This window comes from Haliotis cracherodii, unplaced genomic scaffold (assembly GCF_022045235.1).
Source record: "Haliotis cracherodii isolate W230 unplaced genomic scaffold, xgHalCrac1.p SCAF_6, whole genome shotgun sequence".
In the NCBI taxonomy this organism is placed as follows: domain Eukaryota; kingdom Metazoa; phylum Mollusca; class Gastropoda; order Lepetellida; family Haliotidae; genus Haliotis; species Haliotis cracherodii.
The window spans coordinates 12,703,844-12,721,507 of NW_027266319.1; the positions used below are offsets into that span (position 1 = coordinate 12,703,844).

The window sequence follows — 17,664 nt, forward strand, 5'->3', positions numbered from 1 at the left end:
AATCTCAAATTACGGAATCACCGAACAAAATATGGCGCTGTATATACTCCAGCAGTTTGTTTACACCGTAATACTTCACTCGAACAACTAACACGAATTGAAATCATATAAGCACCGCAACTTGGTGAGCTAACATGAGGTGGGCATCCCGAAAGAAAAGCTTAGCTTTGCAAGGCTTTCGTTCTACATCGCACGTCACCCTATGACGTCATATCGCTCATTGTGACGCAAAAGATATGACGTCACAGTCGTATATAGAAAAGTGCCATAATTCCAAGCTCTGTCGTCGCCAAAACGTAATAATACATTCCCTTTGTGGATTTCTATCGTGTTTTCTGCACGAAATGCATTGCCACACATCCTTTGAATACTGTAGTAACCGCATCTGTGCATTTTGTAACCTGTAATTGTAGATATAATTATTTATATATGCCTACCGACAATGACTGAAAATAGTAATATTCTATGAATATTGGCTTCAGGGGTGATGCGGCCGTCAAACCAGCTGTTTCAATCAGAGGGGGTTTATTGTGATTTATCATCCAAAACTGGCTCCCATAGGAGATATCGCTTGGATGAGATCAAGCGATATCTACACTGTAGATATCGCTGCAATGAAATTACATCACAATGCTTTGCAAACCATTGTGATGTCACTGGTTACCATGACGTCACAATCAAATGACATCACTTATGGCTCTGCTACTGAAGCTGTTTGCAGTACTTTTTACACTGAAGACACTGCTTATTACTGTCTACAAATTGAAAAAGTTGAAAGAATGATGTTGGATGATAAATAAAATCTCACCCTCGTGTCTTTTGATATCAAATATATCAACACTCGTTGATAAAAGTGGCAAAAATCCTCGGCAAGCCTCGGAATTTTTCCACTTTTATCAACTCGTGTTGATATATTTGATATCAAAAGACACTCGGGTGAGATTCTCTATTTAATAGCCCTGACTGACTAATCAGAATCGAGTAAATTCCATGGTAGCATTGGACTATTATTAACGTGTGTTTGTCAGAAAAAAAGAGAGATGTAATGTATGTTGTGAAGCACTCCTAAAATATCCACGTTAGCCCCATGTCCGAGTTACAGTTCGTGTTTGAAGTTGTTGACGTTCATTCGGCAAAATGAATCCGTTTGAGGCGCCACGATCGTTTAGTTACGTAAACATGCGAGTGTTGACGAATGGGGTCGAGCCCAGTTGTAGGTTACAGAAACTCGCGAGTGGTGACAAATGGATTAGCTTATTCGACTTGTCCCGGATTGGTACCATTCGAGTTGATCACGAATAGTGACGAATGTTCATTTGGCCTCGGTGAAATTTGACTGGACTCCTGCCTACCTAGCTATACAAGAAAAGGGGCTAGGTTTGGTGCGCAAACCGACAATGGATCCAGTTTAAAGTGAAAGCCAGTGTCATTTCTATAAATAGAAATATGGAATTCCCATGCTCTCGTGGGATGTTGTTGCCACAGAAATTAAGGAAATGAAAGGGAACATGCCTTGAAAACGAACTAGTAAGTATCAAATATGATATCGTAATCGCTGATGATTCTACTGAGATCTTGATTCGCCGTTTCTTCCATGTCAGTTCATACTTGTTCTCAACAACCGACATGGAGTGCTACACAAAATGACAAATTACATACAAAATGGTAGTATTTCCTGTCTGTGTTGTATCTTCAGAGATCTGATCATACATAAGTTATACTTATGCAGCCATACATGTAGAAACAAGTCGGAACGGCCCAGTCTATTTGGGCAAAACGGGTTATTTATCTGGTCAAAACGGACGAGTGACAGGTTAAAGATATGTTCTCAGTTTTAGATACTCATGTTGTGTTCCGTATCCTCGTGAGCATGATGATGATGATGATACACATTCACACACATAAATATTCATCATTTGTCGATGTAATCAGAATGTTTCCAGGGTTATCATCACCATACCACCATAACCCGGCTTTAGTAAGAGTAAATATGATGCTACCCTATTTTTTATCCCAGGGATGAAATTCTCTAGTGTCAGGATGATTCTCCCTAGTGAATTTGAACCCATACCAATGTGTTTAATCCTATCCTATACTGTACTCTAGAGTATAACTTCCCCCGGGATAATATTTAGGTAGGATATAATCCTTGCTTACACTTTCACCAGGGCCCACTTGCACAGAGCGATCTTAGTGCTAAGATGATCGTAACTCCCATACTTTAACATAGGCTTACAATAGTCGTAGCAATAAGATTGCTTTGTGCAAGTGAGCCCAGGTCCGGACCTAACGCCAGATTTCAAGGTGTACGCAAATTCGATGCTATACTAAGATTACTGGGTATTTTGAGGTTTATTTGACATGGTATACAAATTACTGTACACCTTGTTGGCTACACACAACCAAATGTTTTCCCGTAGACTTCTGTGGTGGCGTTATATTTTTAAAAGCATTCAACAGCTATTACATGTACATGTGTGTACAGTCTGGCCTTAGAGCAGCAATAAAAACAAAAACATGACTAATTTAGCCAGCTCCTCTAGCCAGCTGAACTGCACTAACTCCAGTTCCGCACCAAATGTTACGTGCTTGAAAATATCTGTGGTCACATTCAGCGTAAGTCACCATGTTAAAGAAGACCACTGAATATACAACAAAATGGTCACTTTTAATCACTGGATGGATGTACATTAAAACAACATAAGAATCATACACAAAATCATCCAATCACAGCTGCCAGCTGATTCTATCTGCACTGAAGCCGCAGTGAAGGCTGCTTGTTGAACAACTGTTTCTGATTTGATGTAGTAGAACCTGTAATCAATGACAAGGGAGGTAACCCATGATGTATTTTCAAAATGGCAGCAGTATAACAAGCACTCGAAAACTTTCAGACACATTTCTAAATGCAATAATCTTTAAAAGTGCAAAAATGGAAAGAGTTCTACATTCATCTCTTATGATATCTCTTGTGTTAAAACTTCTCCAGGGGGTACGGGTGGCTCAGTCGTCTAAGGCACCGTGATTCGCTGTGCGTCCTCTGGGCACGCCAGAAACCTATGATGGTGGGTTCGATTCCTGGTTCGCCACGATTATGTTTCTAGGTTTGTCAGCACCATACCCATGCTCTTGGGTTTCATCAAAGTGGTAAACGTCTGAGACCTGCATCACTTCTGGCTTTCCTCCCACATTAAGTTGACACACCGTGATATAACTGGAATAATGTTAAAAGCAGTGTTGAACCCAACTCACTCACTAAAACTTCTAAAAAATGGATCATACTCAAAATTTGAATACAGCAGCCGGTAAGCTAATTCACTGGCGAGGTAATTATTTGATTGGTTTATCTTGACCCTCTGATGTCATATTGCAATTAATTGTAAACTAAATTTGCTGTAAACATAATTTTGCAGTATTTTGTAGATACCCACGGTGTTGAATGGTGATTATGTTCCAAGCCTATGGCAGTTCGTAATGATACAGAGAGTAATGGTCGATATGACAAACGCCCAGAAATTTGAGTGCGACACTGAAATTTACATACGCCTTGAAATCTGAGGCACAATCGGGAGAGTGGGTGATATTACACATGCGAGAACTGTTCAACGCGGCTGACTACATGATTGTGGTCAAGCTCGTCTAGTAATCCAAGATGGCGTTGCCTAATGTTCATATGTTTGCCTTTGACCGGAGTCAAACTGATGTCCAAAGAATAATCTTTAAGACTAGTCACTACCTTTCAAAAGCTTTATTACATCTATTTTCAATTTGAAAAAATTACTCTTTGTTATCAATTAATATCAAAGTATGAACCCACCATACTTATGATGAAATTAATTGTGTGGAGCTTTCACACTTGTGGATGAAATACTAAATGTGTCAACCTATAACACTTGTGGATGGTGCTGTTTTGATCCCCGTCGAAACCATTTTGGATGCTGTGCTGTGAGAGCAAGCTCAGTCCTTTCGTTGAGGAAGGAGTCACTTCGCCCGTCCTCCTGAACACGCCTTTAGTTCTGCATCACTTCGGGCTTAATCCTCCCACAGAAATTAAGCTGACACGCTGTGATAGAACTGGAGTCCTTTTCAAAGCAGCGTTAAACCCAACTCACTCACTTATTAACAATTTAACATGCAACAATATGAGGCTATATAGGCATCTGTGTGGGACAGACTCTCAGCCTTTGCACCTGTCTGGCAGCCATAGCATCTGTCACATGGTAAAGACTATTGGTTCTCTAAGACTTGCTGTGATGCATAATACGCCTTCAAGTAATGCCTGATGTCCATGATTGCAATATTTGGGAAATATGCATTGTTAATATGCAGTCATGTTGTTGCACTGAGTGTTTGATAGGTCGCCTTCTGCCTAAGCAATTTCGGCTGACCTGTCCCTCTTTGGGACTCATGTGTGTGAGTAGGGTACACATATCTATTGTGCACTTGTTATTCACATAATTTCTGTTTTTGTATTGATATGATTTATATTTTCGTATATTGATATAATTTCCTTTTTATCCATGGGTGCCCTGCTTGAGTAGCTGTCCATCTCTCAGAAATAGCGGATCTAACTGCATTTCTGGTTTTAACCGAGCCCGGGCTGGGGCATGGTCTTGACATTCTAGTAACACTTGAGCAATGGTTTCAGCCTGATTGCAAGATGAACAAACCTTGGGTCTGACATTTGTCTGAGGCGTGAGATGGCAATTTCAATTTTCCTTTCATTTAAGTATGAGTTTGGCTTTTGTTGGATCTTGGGTTGAATTTTGTATAGCCATCTGCTGATCTTACTTGCGTCCCACTGGGCTTGCTATAGAGGCTTTGATTTTGATTTTAGTTTACTGAAGGGAATAGGCTGTATATCCGCTTTGTCTAGAGCTGGCTTCGCCAGTGAGCCTGCTTTTTCATTTCCATGAATATCTATGTGAGAGGGGATCCAACACAGCTCCACCTGTTGCCCTTGGTCCCATAGTTTTGTATATTCGTATAGAATATTGTTGACTGTGTTTGGCCTGGAGTTTGGGTTTCTGCCGCTGATGGCTTGAAGTGCACTTAGCGAGTCTGATAGGATGACTGGAAGTTCCGGTATGAGTTTGAGTTTGAGTGCATGAAGAATTGCCTCCCATTCAGCCGTGAATACTGATTGACCATCAGACAGGCAAACCAAATGTGCTGGGGTTTGGAGCTGTGGATATGGATCCCGTAACCCGCACTGTTGTTGATAGAATTCTTGGATCCATTAGTGTATATATGGGCCCAGCTGTCCCAGGTAGTTTGAATTTTAGTGATAGCTACTGATCATAGTAGGGTTGGGTTTTCTTTTTTTAGTGACCTCTGAAGATAAAGCAGTGTCAACTTTGGGAGTTTTTAAAGTCCATGTTGTTGTTGTTGCATTTAGTTTTTAAGAGGTCGCCTTCTGCCTAAGCAATTTCGGCTGACCTGTCCCTCTTTGGGACTCCTGTGTGTGAGTAGGGTACACATATCTATTGTGAGAATGATGCAGTCATTCTTTTCACAATGCTTATATTCCTCAGCAAACATACTCTTAATACAATTGGTTGAAATTGATGTTTATAAATACTTTAGGTACATTCATGCTCCAACCTTACTCCAGTTATAAACCAATTCTGTATTTCCCAGAACAGTGTTAAAATAAGCAAACCTGCTTGTTCACCAATTCAAGTTTCTTTAGAAATATAATATGTTTAAACAAACCAATCTTAAGTTAATTGATATAATCTTTTACTCAGTTTCAGTCAATCTATCCAAATGTTAATTCAGCTTATCTTTACTTGGTTCATCCTTTACTCTCATGGATTAATTAGTCTTTGGGACTGTTCCATTATAAGTAGGTGAAATCCCTTTGTTGTTTTAACCAAGTGTAGGGGTACTGGGCTGTAGGAGTTTGGCATTTAGGGATATAACCCGGCTGACCTTAGTACTTCTAACTGATATGTACTCGTCACGCTTCAAAGATTTAATACAGAAGTGTAGTGCTGATAAATGACACTGAACACATGCTGAAGGTGCCGGCATTCTCTTGGCCCATCTCCACAACTACTTGGTTTTGGGACATGTTGATTTGTCTACCTGTTTCCTTGAAGGAGTTAAATGATGAAAAAATAGACATTTATTATAACCATGTGTATCAACAAGTAATTTCTTTTTAAAATAGTCTTTAATAAATAGACAATTTCAATTTTTGCAACAGTACGGACATTTTCGAAAAACGAGAACAGAAAGAAAACGACTTACAAAAACATATGGAAGTATTGCAAATCAATCTGGATACCTCAAAGGATATAGAAATTTAAAATGAGTGAGTGACTGAGTTTGGTTTAACGCCGCTTTTAACAGTATTCCTGTTATATCGCGGCGTGTCAGCTTAATGTGGGAGGAAAGCCCGAAGTGATGCAGGTTTCAGACGTTCCTGTAGAGCAATTTGAGCATACCTACGCTCATGTCAGCTCTCTTTTTGATACACTATTTTATACTTGGTTACAGTTGGTAGTTGTATGGCTGCCAGTGTACATACGAAGTCACACGTACTAAATGAAATTGTGTAATACATCCCTCTAGGTTTAAAACAGTGATATAAAAAATTAAATGAATTGACTTTCACTTTGTGTGAGTTTATTGAAGTATAAACCATCATAGGTCAAACATAGTATGAACGTCGTCACAAAGGCAATTAATTCTTAAAAGTCTTTACAAATTTAATGACCGCTTTTGTGTAAATGCATAAGATGACGTTGATATTCTTTATCTGTTTCAGGTCAATATGGATCAAGATCTTCAGGAAGATGCTCAAGGATTCATTGACTCTCCAGGTCAATACAGTAATCACAGAATGCAAACTGGCAGTGGACACATGGCCAGAGGACGCATGATCAGAGGACACCCTCAGACCCCAACTCAAGCAGTACGCCTGCAACCTGCACAGAGAATGCCATACAACAACAGGGGAGGCAAAGCCTTTGGTGCACCCGAGTCTCACTTTTCTGGCGTCCAACCTGAAGTTGAACACTTCGATGTAGCTCTGTTGTATGCTAAAGAAGATTCTGACCTTGCATTAGAAATAAAGGATAAACTGAGCAGTTTTGAACTAAAACACGACATGCATCCCAAAATATGCTTGTATGATAATGAGCGTTTTGATGCTTCACAAATGTGCAAAGCTGAGCTTGTTGTGAAAATGTGCACTTTGATATTTGTTGTTCTGACTGAGAACTTACGTGATGACATGGTTGTTCAAGCAGTGAGAGAGGAGGCATTTGGACTTACAAGACTAGCGCCCAAGGATGAGTGTGACTCGAGAAGGAGGTACTGTGTTAGACCTTTGCATACAAAATCAGAAAAAGACAGAAAGGGAGTGTACAAGACACCCTGTGGTCTATTATCAATTGACTCTATTGACTGGTATAACTATGAGAAACGGTCCTTCAAATATAAGATGGAACAACTTTTCAATTTTCATCTCCCATACAGACATAAACGAGAAAAACAGGACAATTGTGAGAATCCTTTTCAGACAGCACAGCTTCATGGTACACAAGATATTAACATGCATTCAATGCAAGGACATCTGAACATGCAGAGTGGACAAGCTATGTATCAAGCACCCATGAATGAAGCTCCAGGTACAGTTCAGGGCAATCCATCTAGTGGACCACCAGCAGGACGGGTGTCAGAAAATCACAGACAAGGCCCAGGACATGGAAACATCTCCGCTCAGGAAATACCCCCCAGCGGCCAGAGATGGACTCCACCTAGTGGCAACACACCCAGCCACCAAGATAATTTGCCAAACGCTGCCCAATCCCAGGGGTCATGGGACCAACAACACGGAATCATCCCTGCCTTTAATGAATCCAGTAGACAGAGATTTGAGAATCAGACTACGTCTCACAATCCCATAAATCATCCTGGTGAATTGTCCAGCAGTACACATCAGGAATCACCACAGGCTAATGGACACGATTTGTCTAAAGACTTGAATCAAATGAATGTATCTGTTGACAATGAATCAGTCAGTGGTGGAGATAAGGATCATGAATCAGGTAGTACTGGCTCTGTAGCAGCTGCCCAGACATCCAGAGGCCCTCCTGGTGCTCTGACTGGATCAACAGGTCATGACACTGCTGATAATCATATCAGTGAAGGATATGATGATGAATTGCTTGGCGATGGCAGGTCATCAGGTTCACACCCGATAATCCCAACATTTGAAAAACCCTCATCAGCCATTAAACATAGTATAACATGTTCTGAACAGTCACCATCACAGAATAATATAAGTAACCCCTCTCAGCAAGGGCATCCACTGAACTCAACTGAAAATGCCCATTCTTCAGAGCCATTTCAGCCTCTGCCAGAAGAAGACCTGCTCACAGAACCAGATCTTGATGAAGATGGTTTTCAGACAAAGTCTACAAAAGGTGAAGACAACCCTTCTGAATCATCCAGGCATGCAAAGTGGGAAGACAAGGAATCTACTGTCCCAAAATCAATAGATTCAGACCAAGAAGGCACACAAAGCTCTACTGACACAACGGCAATCAAAGTCAGTGACAAGAAGGAATTTGGATCAGTTACAAGTGTAAAATTGTCTGAAGTTTCTGATAAATGTCCTAGTAATACATCCGCATTATTTGCTGTTGAACAAACACCTTGTAATAATGATAGACAAGACAATGATACAGACTCTGGTATTTCAATTTCAGGGTCATTAAATATCTCAGAGCAAGCAACTCTGACTAGTGATGGAGAACCTGGTAAGAGTCCGCGAACAGCCACTGCTAATCAAGGACCTTGTGATGACATAAGTTCTGGACAAAGATCAAGCAATGATATTGAGAAACTTCCTTCTAGCCAAGGACCTATTGGTGACAATGGAATGGATGCTTTTGATCATGGACCATCTAATGCCGGACCTAGAAATCACCCTGGAACAGATGCTTCTGGTCAGGGACCTAAACATCCACCTGGAACAGTTGCGTCTGGTCAGGAACCTAGACATCTCTCTGGATCAGCTGCTTCTGGTCAGGGACCTAAAGATCCACCTGGAACAGATGCTTCTGGTCAGGGACCTAGACATCTCTCTGGATCAGTTGCTTCTGGTCGGGGACCTAAAGATCCACCTGGAACAGATGCTTCTGGTGAAGGACCTAGAAATCACCCTGGAACAGTTGCTTCTGGTCAGGGATCTAGACGTCAACCTGGAACAGTTGCTTCTGGTCAAGGGCCTAGAAACCCCCCTGGAAAAGTTGATCATGGACCCAGTAATGGATCTGGCACATTTGCACCAGGTCAAGGATCAAGTAATCCCATTGACACAGTTGGTTCTCGTCAGGGACCTGGTAATGGATCTGGACAACTTGCTGATCTTGAACATGGCAATGGAGAAGTCAAGGATGCAGATTCAGACAGAAAGTCACCAGATTCATCGCCACATTCTCCTCCTATTGCCTTGAGGGAACCTGGAGATGGCCAGTCTCTGGTTGATCCAGGGGTAGCTGTGTCTGCAACACCTGTACCAGACAAAGCAAGTAAAGCGCTGGAAATTGATTCTGCTTTCTCTGACAAACTAAAGAACCCACAAGCTAAAGATGACATTAAAGAGATGAACAGTGAAGAAATAACACATGTGTTGAAAACCGAAGGAGTAGCTCACAGACCTCCCATGAAATGCGCTGCGCCAAATGTCGCGATATCTTCAAAAGAAGGTAATCCATGAATCATCAGTGCAATTACTTTAATTTCCTTTCTGTTGTTAATACCCACATGTCTGTTCAAGAAAGGTGTAGCAGTATTCTGGATCAAAACAAATAGAAAAGCAAAGGGTTAACCATGTTAACACTATACTTTTCTTCTTATTGTGTTTATTGATACTGTCGATAATATAGCATTGCTTCGATGGAAACTGTTGATATCTTGAACACATCATCAGATTATTGCCATAGACATACGTTGACAGTCACAATAGTTTCATGACTAGTTACATCCTGAATATGTGATGACATTCCAAATTAATAGACCTGAGATATTGCGAAAAAGATGTAAAACCACATATCTTCATCCTCAACTGATAATTTAACCGACCCGTGAAGATCCTGGGTAGAATAGATCTTGCTTGCCATGCTTGCCGTAAAGAGCGACTATGCTTGTCGTAAGAGGCGACTAACGGGATCGGGCGGTCAGGCTCACTGACTTTGTTGATGCATGTCATTGTATCTCAATTGCCTGGATTGATGCTCATGATGTCAATCAATGGATTGTCTGGTCCAGACTCGATTATTTGCAGACTGCCGTCATATAGCTGGAATATTGCCAAGTGCTGCGTTAACCAACAAAGCAAACCTAAAATAGACAAAAGAACATGTTAAACCTAAGTTAACTTCCTCATGTGACTGAAGAGTTACTTTTCAATCTGATATCTGATATCTGTCCTATTGGTGACATGTTGAGTGTTTCCTTGCAGTGCGTCCTACATCCCCAGTGCCAGTAATCCACTACCACTACCATGCAGGGAGCCAGGGTCCAGGAATGTTTGACCCCAATGTCTTCGACCTTCCCCTTGGGGGACACCCACAGGTCACTCCGCTGCACAACGCTGGTTGGTCAACATCTTGTTGTACCCATTAGTATGAACCTGACTTCAAATATGCACCTGGGCCCCATTCCTCCTGATCTTAGCACTGCGACAGTTGCAAGTCTATGTAAACAAGGGGAGTTAAGATCATCTTAACAATAAGATCGCCTTACGGAATGTGACCCAGTCCCATGAAATAAATGATGTTTTCTAGTATGCCAAGTTTCTAGCAATACAAAGTATCTGTTAATATATAAGGGAAGGAGGCTTAAAGTTGTGAAATGATGTGGATACTATGTGCCCGCCATCTTGTCGTTTTATATACTTTTGCCTTTTTATGTCTGCCTTAAGTAGTCCCAAAATATTCTCATATCACACCATTTGATTTATGGGCTCAAGAGCTCCAGTTGGGGGCACGTGTGGCCCAGTCGTCTAAGGCGCTGCGATTCGCTGTGCAGAGTTGCGTCCCTTGGGCACCGCAGAAACCTATGATTGTGGGTTCGCATCGCGGTTCGCCCCGATTATGTTTCTAGGTTTGTCAGCACCATGCCAGTGCTCGTGGGTTTCACCGAAGTGGTAAACATCTGAGACCTGCACCACTTCGGGCTTTCCTCCCACATTCAGCTGACACGCCGTGATATAACTGAAATACTGTTAAAAGCAGTGTTAAACCAAACTCACTCACTCACTCAAGAGCTCCAGTAGCCATGTTTGTTGAAAGGACTGACAATTGAGGATCAGATGGTTACAATATGTGACCTGGCAGACCAACCCATCATTGTTCATCTTGTCAACCATTGGTCTGGAAAGACTTGATTTTTACAAGCCGCCATGATATGGTTTGAATATGGGTGGCCCAGTGATCTGTACTGAGTTGCATCTCTTTGGCATTCCAGGATCTGCTGATGGTAGATTTCAATCCCAGAATCATTCTCATCAGCGCTCTTGGGTTTCCGAAATGTATCATGGCAATCTTTAAACATTAAGCAGACACACCTTGATATGAGTGAAATACTGTTCACAACAGCGTAAGACCCAACTCACTTTTCTCATTGAATTACATCACAGGTGCTCCCCCTTACCCAGGGCGCACAGCTGCCTCTCAAGCGCAGTACCATCAGCCAAGAGGACCCGTCAACATGAGTCAACAGGCACCCATCAACATTGTCAACTGCCAAAATGTGCAGATTGGGACGGATGGCAGGCTGATAGTTGGGTAGGACTTAATGAGCATAAGTAACACAAGAAATCATTCTTGACCTAACAAAAGATTGGATATGTTTAACAACCTAACTCTTTTTTCATATTTAATTTCAAAACTAAACATTTAACTGCCCACCTTGTTTGATTATTTATGTATATATCTAAAGATATTAAGCTTCGATGGGGTTTTCAGGTTAGAACATGCCTGTGTCTCTGAAATGTTTCCAGGGCAGAACAGGTTCCCAGTACCCCATGTCTGTGACTCTGTGTGGATTGCGGGATGGAACAGGTCCCCAGTTTGTTTCCTCAGTTATGGCATGGCAGCTTATTGAAAAAGCTAGTTATGGGTTATTCTCAGCAAAGGTTTCTTCAAATTGGAATAAAATTTTGGAATGTGTAGTTAGTAGTGGGGCTCAAGATATATCCTTGGGGTTTTTCTTGGCAACACATGGCTATTACTCAGGTATGTTTGTTCAACCTGGAGGTTTGTGCGTTTGTGTGTAGATGGTAGTGCAGCTTAACATATATGTTCCATTGTTTTATTTTTATTTTTTATTCTATTTTTTATTTTTACCTTGAATTGACAATTGCACTTCGCTCAAACTGCAAGCCCATCTTGAAGTGGCCATTACTTAGCCATTTTCGTTACAATGTAATAAAAGTTTTTACATTCATAGTCAGTAGTAGGGCCCAACAAGTATTCCGTTTTTCACAATATATTATGGCAAAAATGTTGTTGACATTTCATTAACAAAGTTGACAATTAGCTGACAAAATGTTTCTAAAAATTTATGAAAAATTTGATATGTATATTTCTTTGCTTCTTAAGAGGCCAAGCTGAAAGGATTGCAGACAATGAAGACGAGGATCCTTATGACAGCCTGACAAGTGCAGCCCCAAACCGAGAAGACCCACCTCCCCCTTATTCCTTACAGAGTCCGACAAGTTCCGTCTCTGCCACCTCTAGGAAAACCCCTTCGCCTGATGCATCCTGGATCCCCAGTCAGACAGAACCATGGGGAGGTAACCCACCGTGCAGTGGGCAGGAAGCACACAAGGCTGGAGACTTGCAGTCTGGGACAGTGAGCCTTGGTGATGCCAGTGGGTTGACCCGGGATGGTCCACGTTCCTCTTTTCCTGCCAAAAGGACAGCAAGTGAAGCAAGACAAGCCCAGACTGGTTTATCTGATCTTGGGGCACACTGGGACAGTGCATCAGGTATACTCAACCTTTTGAACATAATAAAGATGTGTGTCGACCTGCAAACAGTTAGAGAATAAGTCAATGTTTACAAATTGACAATGTTCAGTTGGTTTACAAATTGTTGGACCAAAATTTCAATGTAGGTGGTTGGGCTGTGATTTTTTTATTGTGTGGCTTACCAATTTTCATTGCGAATTGTGGATCTATGGGTTTGACTGGAGCTAAAGATTTACAAATCACAATGCAGTTTTGATTCAGTAAAACATTACATGATTTGAATAAGTCTTATACAGGATTGGTTCTCCGCACCCACCTTCCAACCGTAAGATAAATGCATAATCTGAGATGGGATAAGTTTTATAAATTTGTAAATTTTACAATAAATTGTGTATTAATAATACTTATCCTATGTCACAAGGAAAACTCCCACATCGCAGTTACATTAGCCTGTACGCTCAAAGAAAAGGAATGCGTTAGTTGAGGACCCCACATGATCACACAGCATGAAATTCATGTTTTTGTCAGATCACTAATAGTGATGATAATCTTGGTTATTGATGGGATGTGTTTGGATGAGGTGTTTTTTTAAGCTGGATCCATGCTGTAGGATCTTTTCCAAAAGGATCGAAGGAGAAGGAAGAAATGCAATGTGTGAGATTGCATAAGTGTGATAAATATAAAATTTATTGTAGAATTTACAAATTTATTGAAAGAAAACGACATGAGTGCAAAACCAGAAACATGATAAAATGGATGTGTGTTCTTCCCCCAAAATATTTCAAATATTATCAATTGTGTATGTCAAGCCTAAATAAAATTTCAAATGTATGTGTTACACTAGAAACCTGTCAAAGAACTACCTCCAATCCGGTAAACTAAATACATATCCAACTCTTAGTGAATATTTGTGTAGAAGTTTAGAAAGAAATTAAACATAGACTGGATTCTTTTGAATGGATCCCTGAACATACACTGAAACGTTATCGGAATATGGTACATTTAATTAGCCAAATCCTTAAAGAACTGCCAGGATTATCTGACGATCATGATACATTTCTGATATGAATAAAATTATGGTTATTCACGAATATCTAGTCTGTCTTGTATGTTTCAGGTTTGAGTGACATCACTAGTCTTTCCGTGCCAGATCTTGGTTCTGCAAAGGATTTTCTGGAGATGGTACGGTCAGAATTATCAGCTGGAAACAGTTCTAATACAGTAAGTAGATTCATAGACATTCATGTTCAAGACTTTACCTGTAAGAAGTGTCATGGTGTAGTATCAGATAGGTAGAAATATTATTATTACGGTAGGTTTATTAATGTTTTGACAATAAAGCGTTGTTAATACTTCACAGGTTTGTCTACACTGTGTTCTTCGATCACCTGTGAATACATACGTCTGTGGTATAGTGGCTATTTTCAACAGTCACAGGTCACATCAGAACGACCTTTCAATCGACCAATCAGACTGTCAGGAAAGTGACAGTCGGAATGAGTTTTCTAATCATGAAACCTTGAAAAGGTTAACATGGGGTATTCCGAACAACAGTTATGGGCTCTACAATGATTGCCGTCAAAATGATCGTCTATCTCTCGCTTCAATGGGTTAAACATCTGAAACACAAGAGACTATCCATACCCCTTGGGAAATACTGCCATACAACCTCAGCCATCTATGGGACATTCCAGAAATTTCTTTTTTTGTTTTCAAATTTTGAACCAAGAACTGTCAAAATATTTTTTCAAAGTGTGTCTGGAATGGAAATAGCCAGTTTGAAACTGGTGCTGAGAAAGCTGCTTTCTGATTGGCTAATATCGACTTGTTAATAATTTCTTTGGACGGTCAAAGTTTCCGAAAGGGCGTTCTGAAATGACCCGTAATAGGATGTCCTCAGATCTTTGTTTAGTGGTAGCGAGAACTAAGATCTGATTTTAATGAGGTTGGATTCACACACAATTCATGCATAGAACTGGGATCATTTGACTACTGACAGTTATACACGGATTCACGGATCATGGTGGTGATGGGGGAACATAGTGCATACAAACCCATGAGGTCTGGACAATGACAGTGAAGGGTTTGTCATGTGGTTAAGATATTCAGCCCAGGTTAGCAAGTCTTAATGAATATTAAAATTATGGAAATACTCTTTGAAACCATAGATATCTGCCACACTATCACTATTTTAATAGTGAATATAGAACACAGTCATCCTGATACTGAACGGTAGTCTATTCAAGTCGGGGGCACGGGTGGCCCAGTCGTCTACGGCGCCGCGATTCGCTGTGCAGAGTTGCGTCCCTTGGGCACCCCAGAAACCTATTATTGTGAGTTTGAATCCTGGTTCGCCACAATTATGTTTCTAGGTTTTTCAGCACCATACCCGTGCTCGTAGGTTTCACCGAAGTGGTAAACGTCTGAGACCTGCATCACTTCTGGCTTTCCTCCCACATTAAGCTGACATGCCGTGATATAACTGGAATACTGTTTAAAGCAGCGTTAAACCAAACTCATTTACTCACTCACTCACTCACTCACTCACTCACTCACTATTCAAGTCAGGAAGATTTGCCTGGAATCTTCATTCAACCATGTTCCAAATGGGCCTTATCTTTAAACTAAGTCCTTGCATTTTCAAATTTAATGGGCAACTGACTTCAGTGTGCATTTCTTTTCATACCAAACAGGACCAGTATTTTCTCTTCGTTCAATAGCATCATAGTATTGGGGGGATTTAAGAACAGTTTCAATATTTTCCGTTATCCAAGGGTGTTTTACATTCAGGTATGTTGTAATCATTTCAGGTAACATGGTCGACAACTGATCACAGTTCAACCCCGTCCACCTTCAACAAGTCAGACATGGTCTTCTGTGCAAGCAAGAGAAGGAAAGAGGTCTACCTGAACACAGCAAAGACATTGTTACAACACTGTGAATTTCAAAGTGACGCCAATTGCAAGTCTGCTGATTCAGACATTGATTAGACACATATAACGGAGATGATGATGATGATGATGATGATGATGATGATGATGATATGAGGATGATGATGACATAGATTAGGCACATTGATGATGATGATGATGATGATGATGACATAGATTAGGCACATTGACGGAGATGATGATGATGATGATGATGATGATGATGATGATGACAGATGAGGCACATTGACGACGATGATGATGATGATGATGATGATGATGATGATGATGATGATGATGACATAGATTAGGCACATTAACGGAGATGATGATGATGATGATGACAGATTAGGCACATTGACGATGATGATGATGATGATGATGATGATGATGATGACATAGATTAGGTACATTAACAGATACATTAACATTAACAGAAGGCCATATGGTGCTTTCACAGCTTATGTGAAGAATTGTTCAGTTGTGACTATAGAACAGCTCATGTTTACAGTATTGTCTTCACATCTTGTATTGGTGCATTTGTAGCATTGATATGATAAACCATGAAAAATAACCAACATGCTATTACTGAAGAAGTCTGTATGACATGTGTCCTTCAACCTTTATTTCTATTAGGCCACACATTTTTTATTTTTTGTTTCATGGGCCCACAGCCCCTACTAAAAAGCAGTGGGAAAAGAAATCAATTAAACATAAAAAGATTTATTGTTATTATGTCTCCCACTAGTAAGATAGACCCTTATACAATATAAAATATTATATATAAACTCCATGTCTACATCACTATCAGTGATACAAGAAGCCATCTACATCCACAGCAGAATGACTTTCATATCAATAAATAAATACATGATTGACAGAGCTATTTACTATTATTTTGACCGACCTTGTGTGGAAAAACTGGAATAAATCCATGAACCATAAAATTAAAAAAGTGTGGCCTGAAGTACAAATGTCTTTAATATACCATAGCTGAAATATGGGGTATATATTTGTTATTTATTTGATAAGAATGGGAATGCAATGGTCAGTTCCTCAGACAGGTAGTGACAACCTTAAACCCAGGTCTATGTTGTCTAATTGTATTATTCTGTATGCTCTGATCCTGTTCTTCTACATTGCCTTCAGACTTTGATATGGAACATGACTTTTTGTAATTTTAGTGCATAAAACACTTGATGGAAAACTGCGGTATTGAAATAAATATATTTGCATCATTGCCGACATTAAATGTACCGAAAGGTAATTAAATGTAATTCTACCATGATTTTGAACATTCCTAATTTTGATTGGTCAATCTGTGGTTTCAAATCACAATAACCAACTTGGATTGATCTGATGTATGACATACTGAGAAAGCTAATAGTTATATAAAAGTACTCATTTATTGTTGGTAGGCATTTTGAAATATTTCCTTGTTTCAATGATGCTGAATATGTATGATGAACATTTATCTTTCTTGTGTAATGAAATATATTTGGTGAATATTGTTATTTATATGATTGATGTTCTTAAATGCTGATTTTAAGACCAGAAATGACACCAATTTAGGATACCACAAGACTGAAACTTCTAAGGATTTATTTTGTTTCATAGCCTTAAAGGCAGCATACCTTTATACAACTTAACATGGTGCAGTATGGATAATGTGCCTTAAAGTGAAAGTGCATGTAGGTAATGTCACTCACTCTAAACTCTAAAGAGACTAAATACATGCCA

The 17,664-nt window shown here is 40.1% G+C and overlaps 1 protein-coding gene across 2 annotated transcripts; it reads left to right on the forward strand.

Moving 5' to 3' along the window:
* The first annotated feature begins 1,195 nt into the window (after positions 1–1,195).
* LOC139445638 (uncharacterized) lies at positions 1,196–16,892 on the forward strand. 2 transcript variants are annotated; one of them, XM_071226816.1, is made up of 8 exons: positions 1,196–1,527; positions 6,776–9,725; positions 10,481–10,615; positions 11,660–11,807; positions 12,624–13,012; positions 14,112–14,215; positions 15,805–15,958; positions 16,041–16,892. In XM_071226816.1, the coding sequence occupies exons 2-8, from the start codon at positions 6,782–6,784 to the stop codon at positions 16,061–16,063; spliced, it is 3,897 nt and encodes a 1,298-aa protein (XP_071082917.1). In that variant the 5' UTR covers positions 1,196–1,527; positions 6,776–6,781; the 3' UTR covers positions 16,064–16,892. The 2 variants fall into 2 exon arrangements, with proteins under 2 accessions (XP_071082917.1, XP_071082916.1); XM_071226815.1 differs by lacking the exon at positions 16,041–16,892 and having other exon boundaries at positions 15,805–16,028.
* The last annotated feature ends 772 nt before the right edge of the window (positions 16,893–17,664 follow it).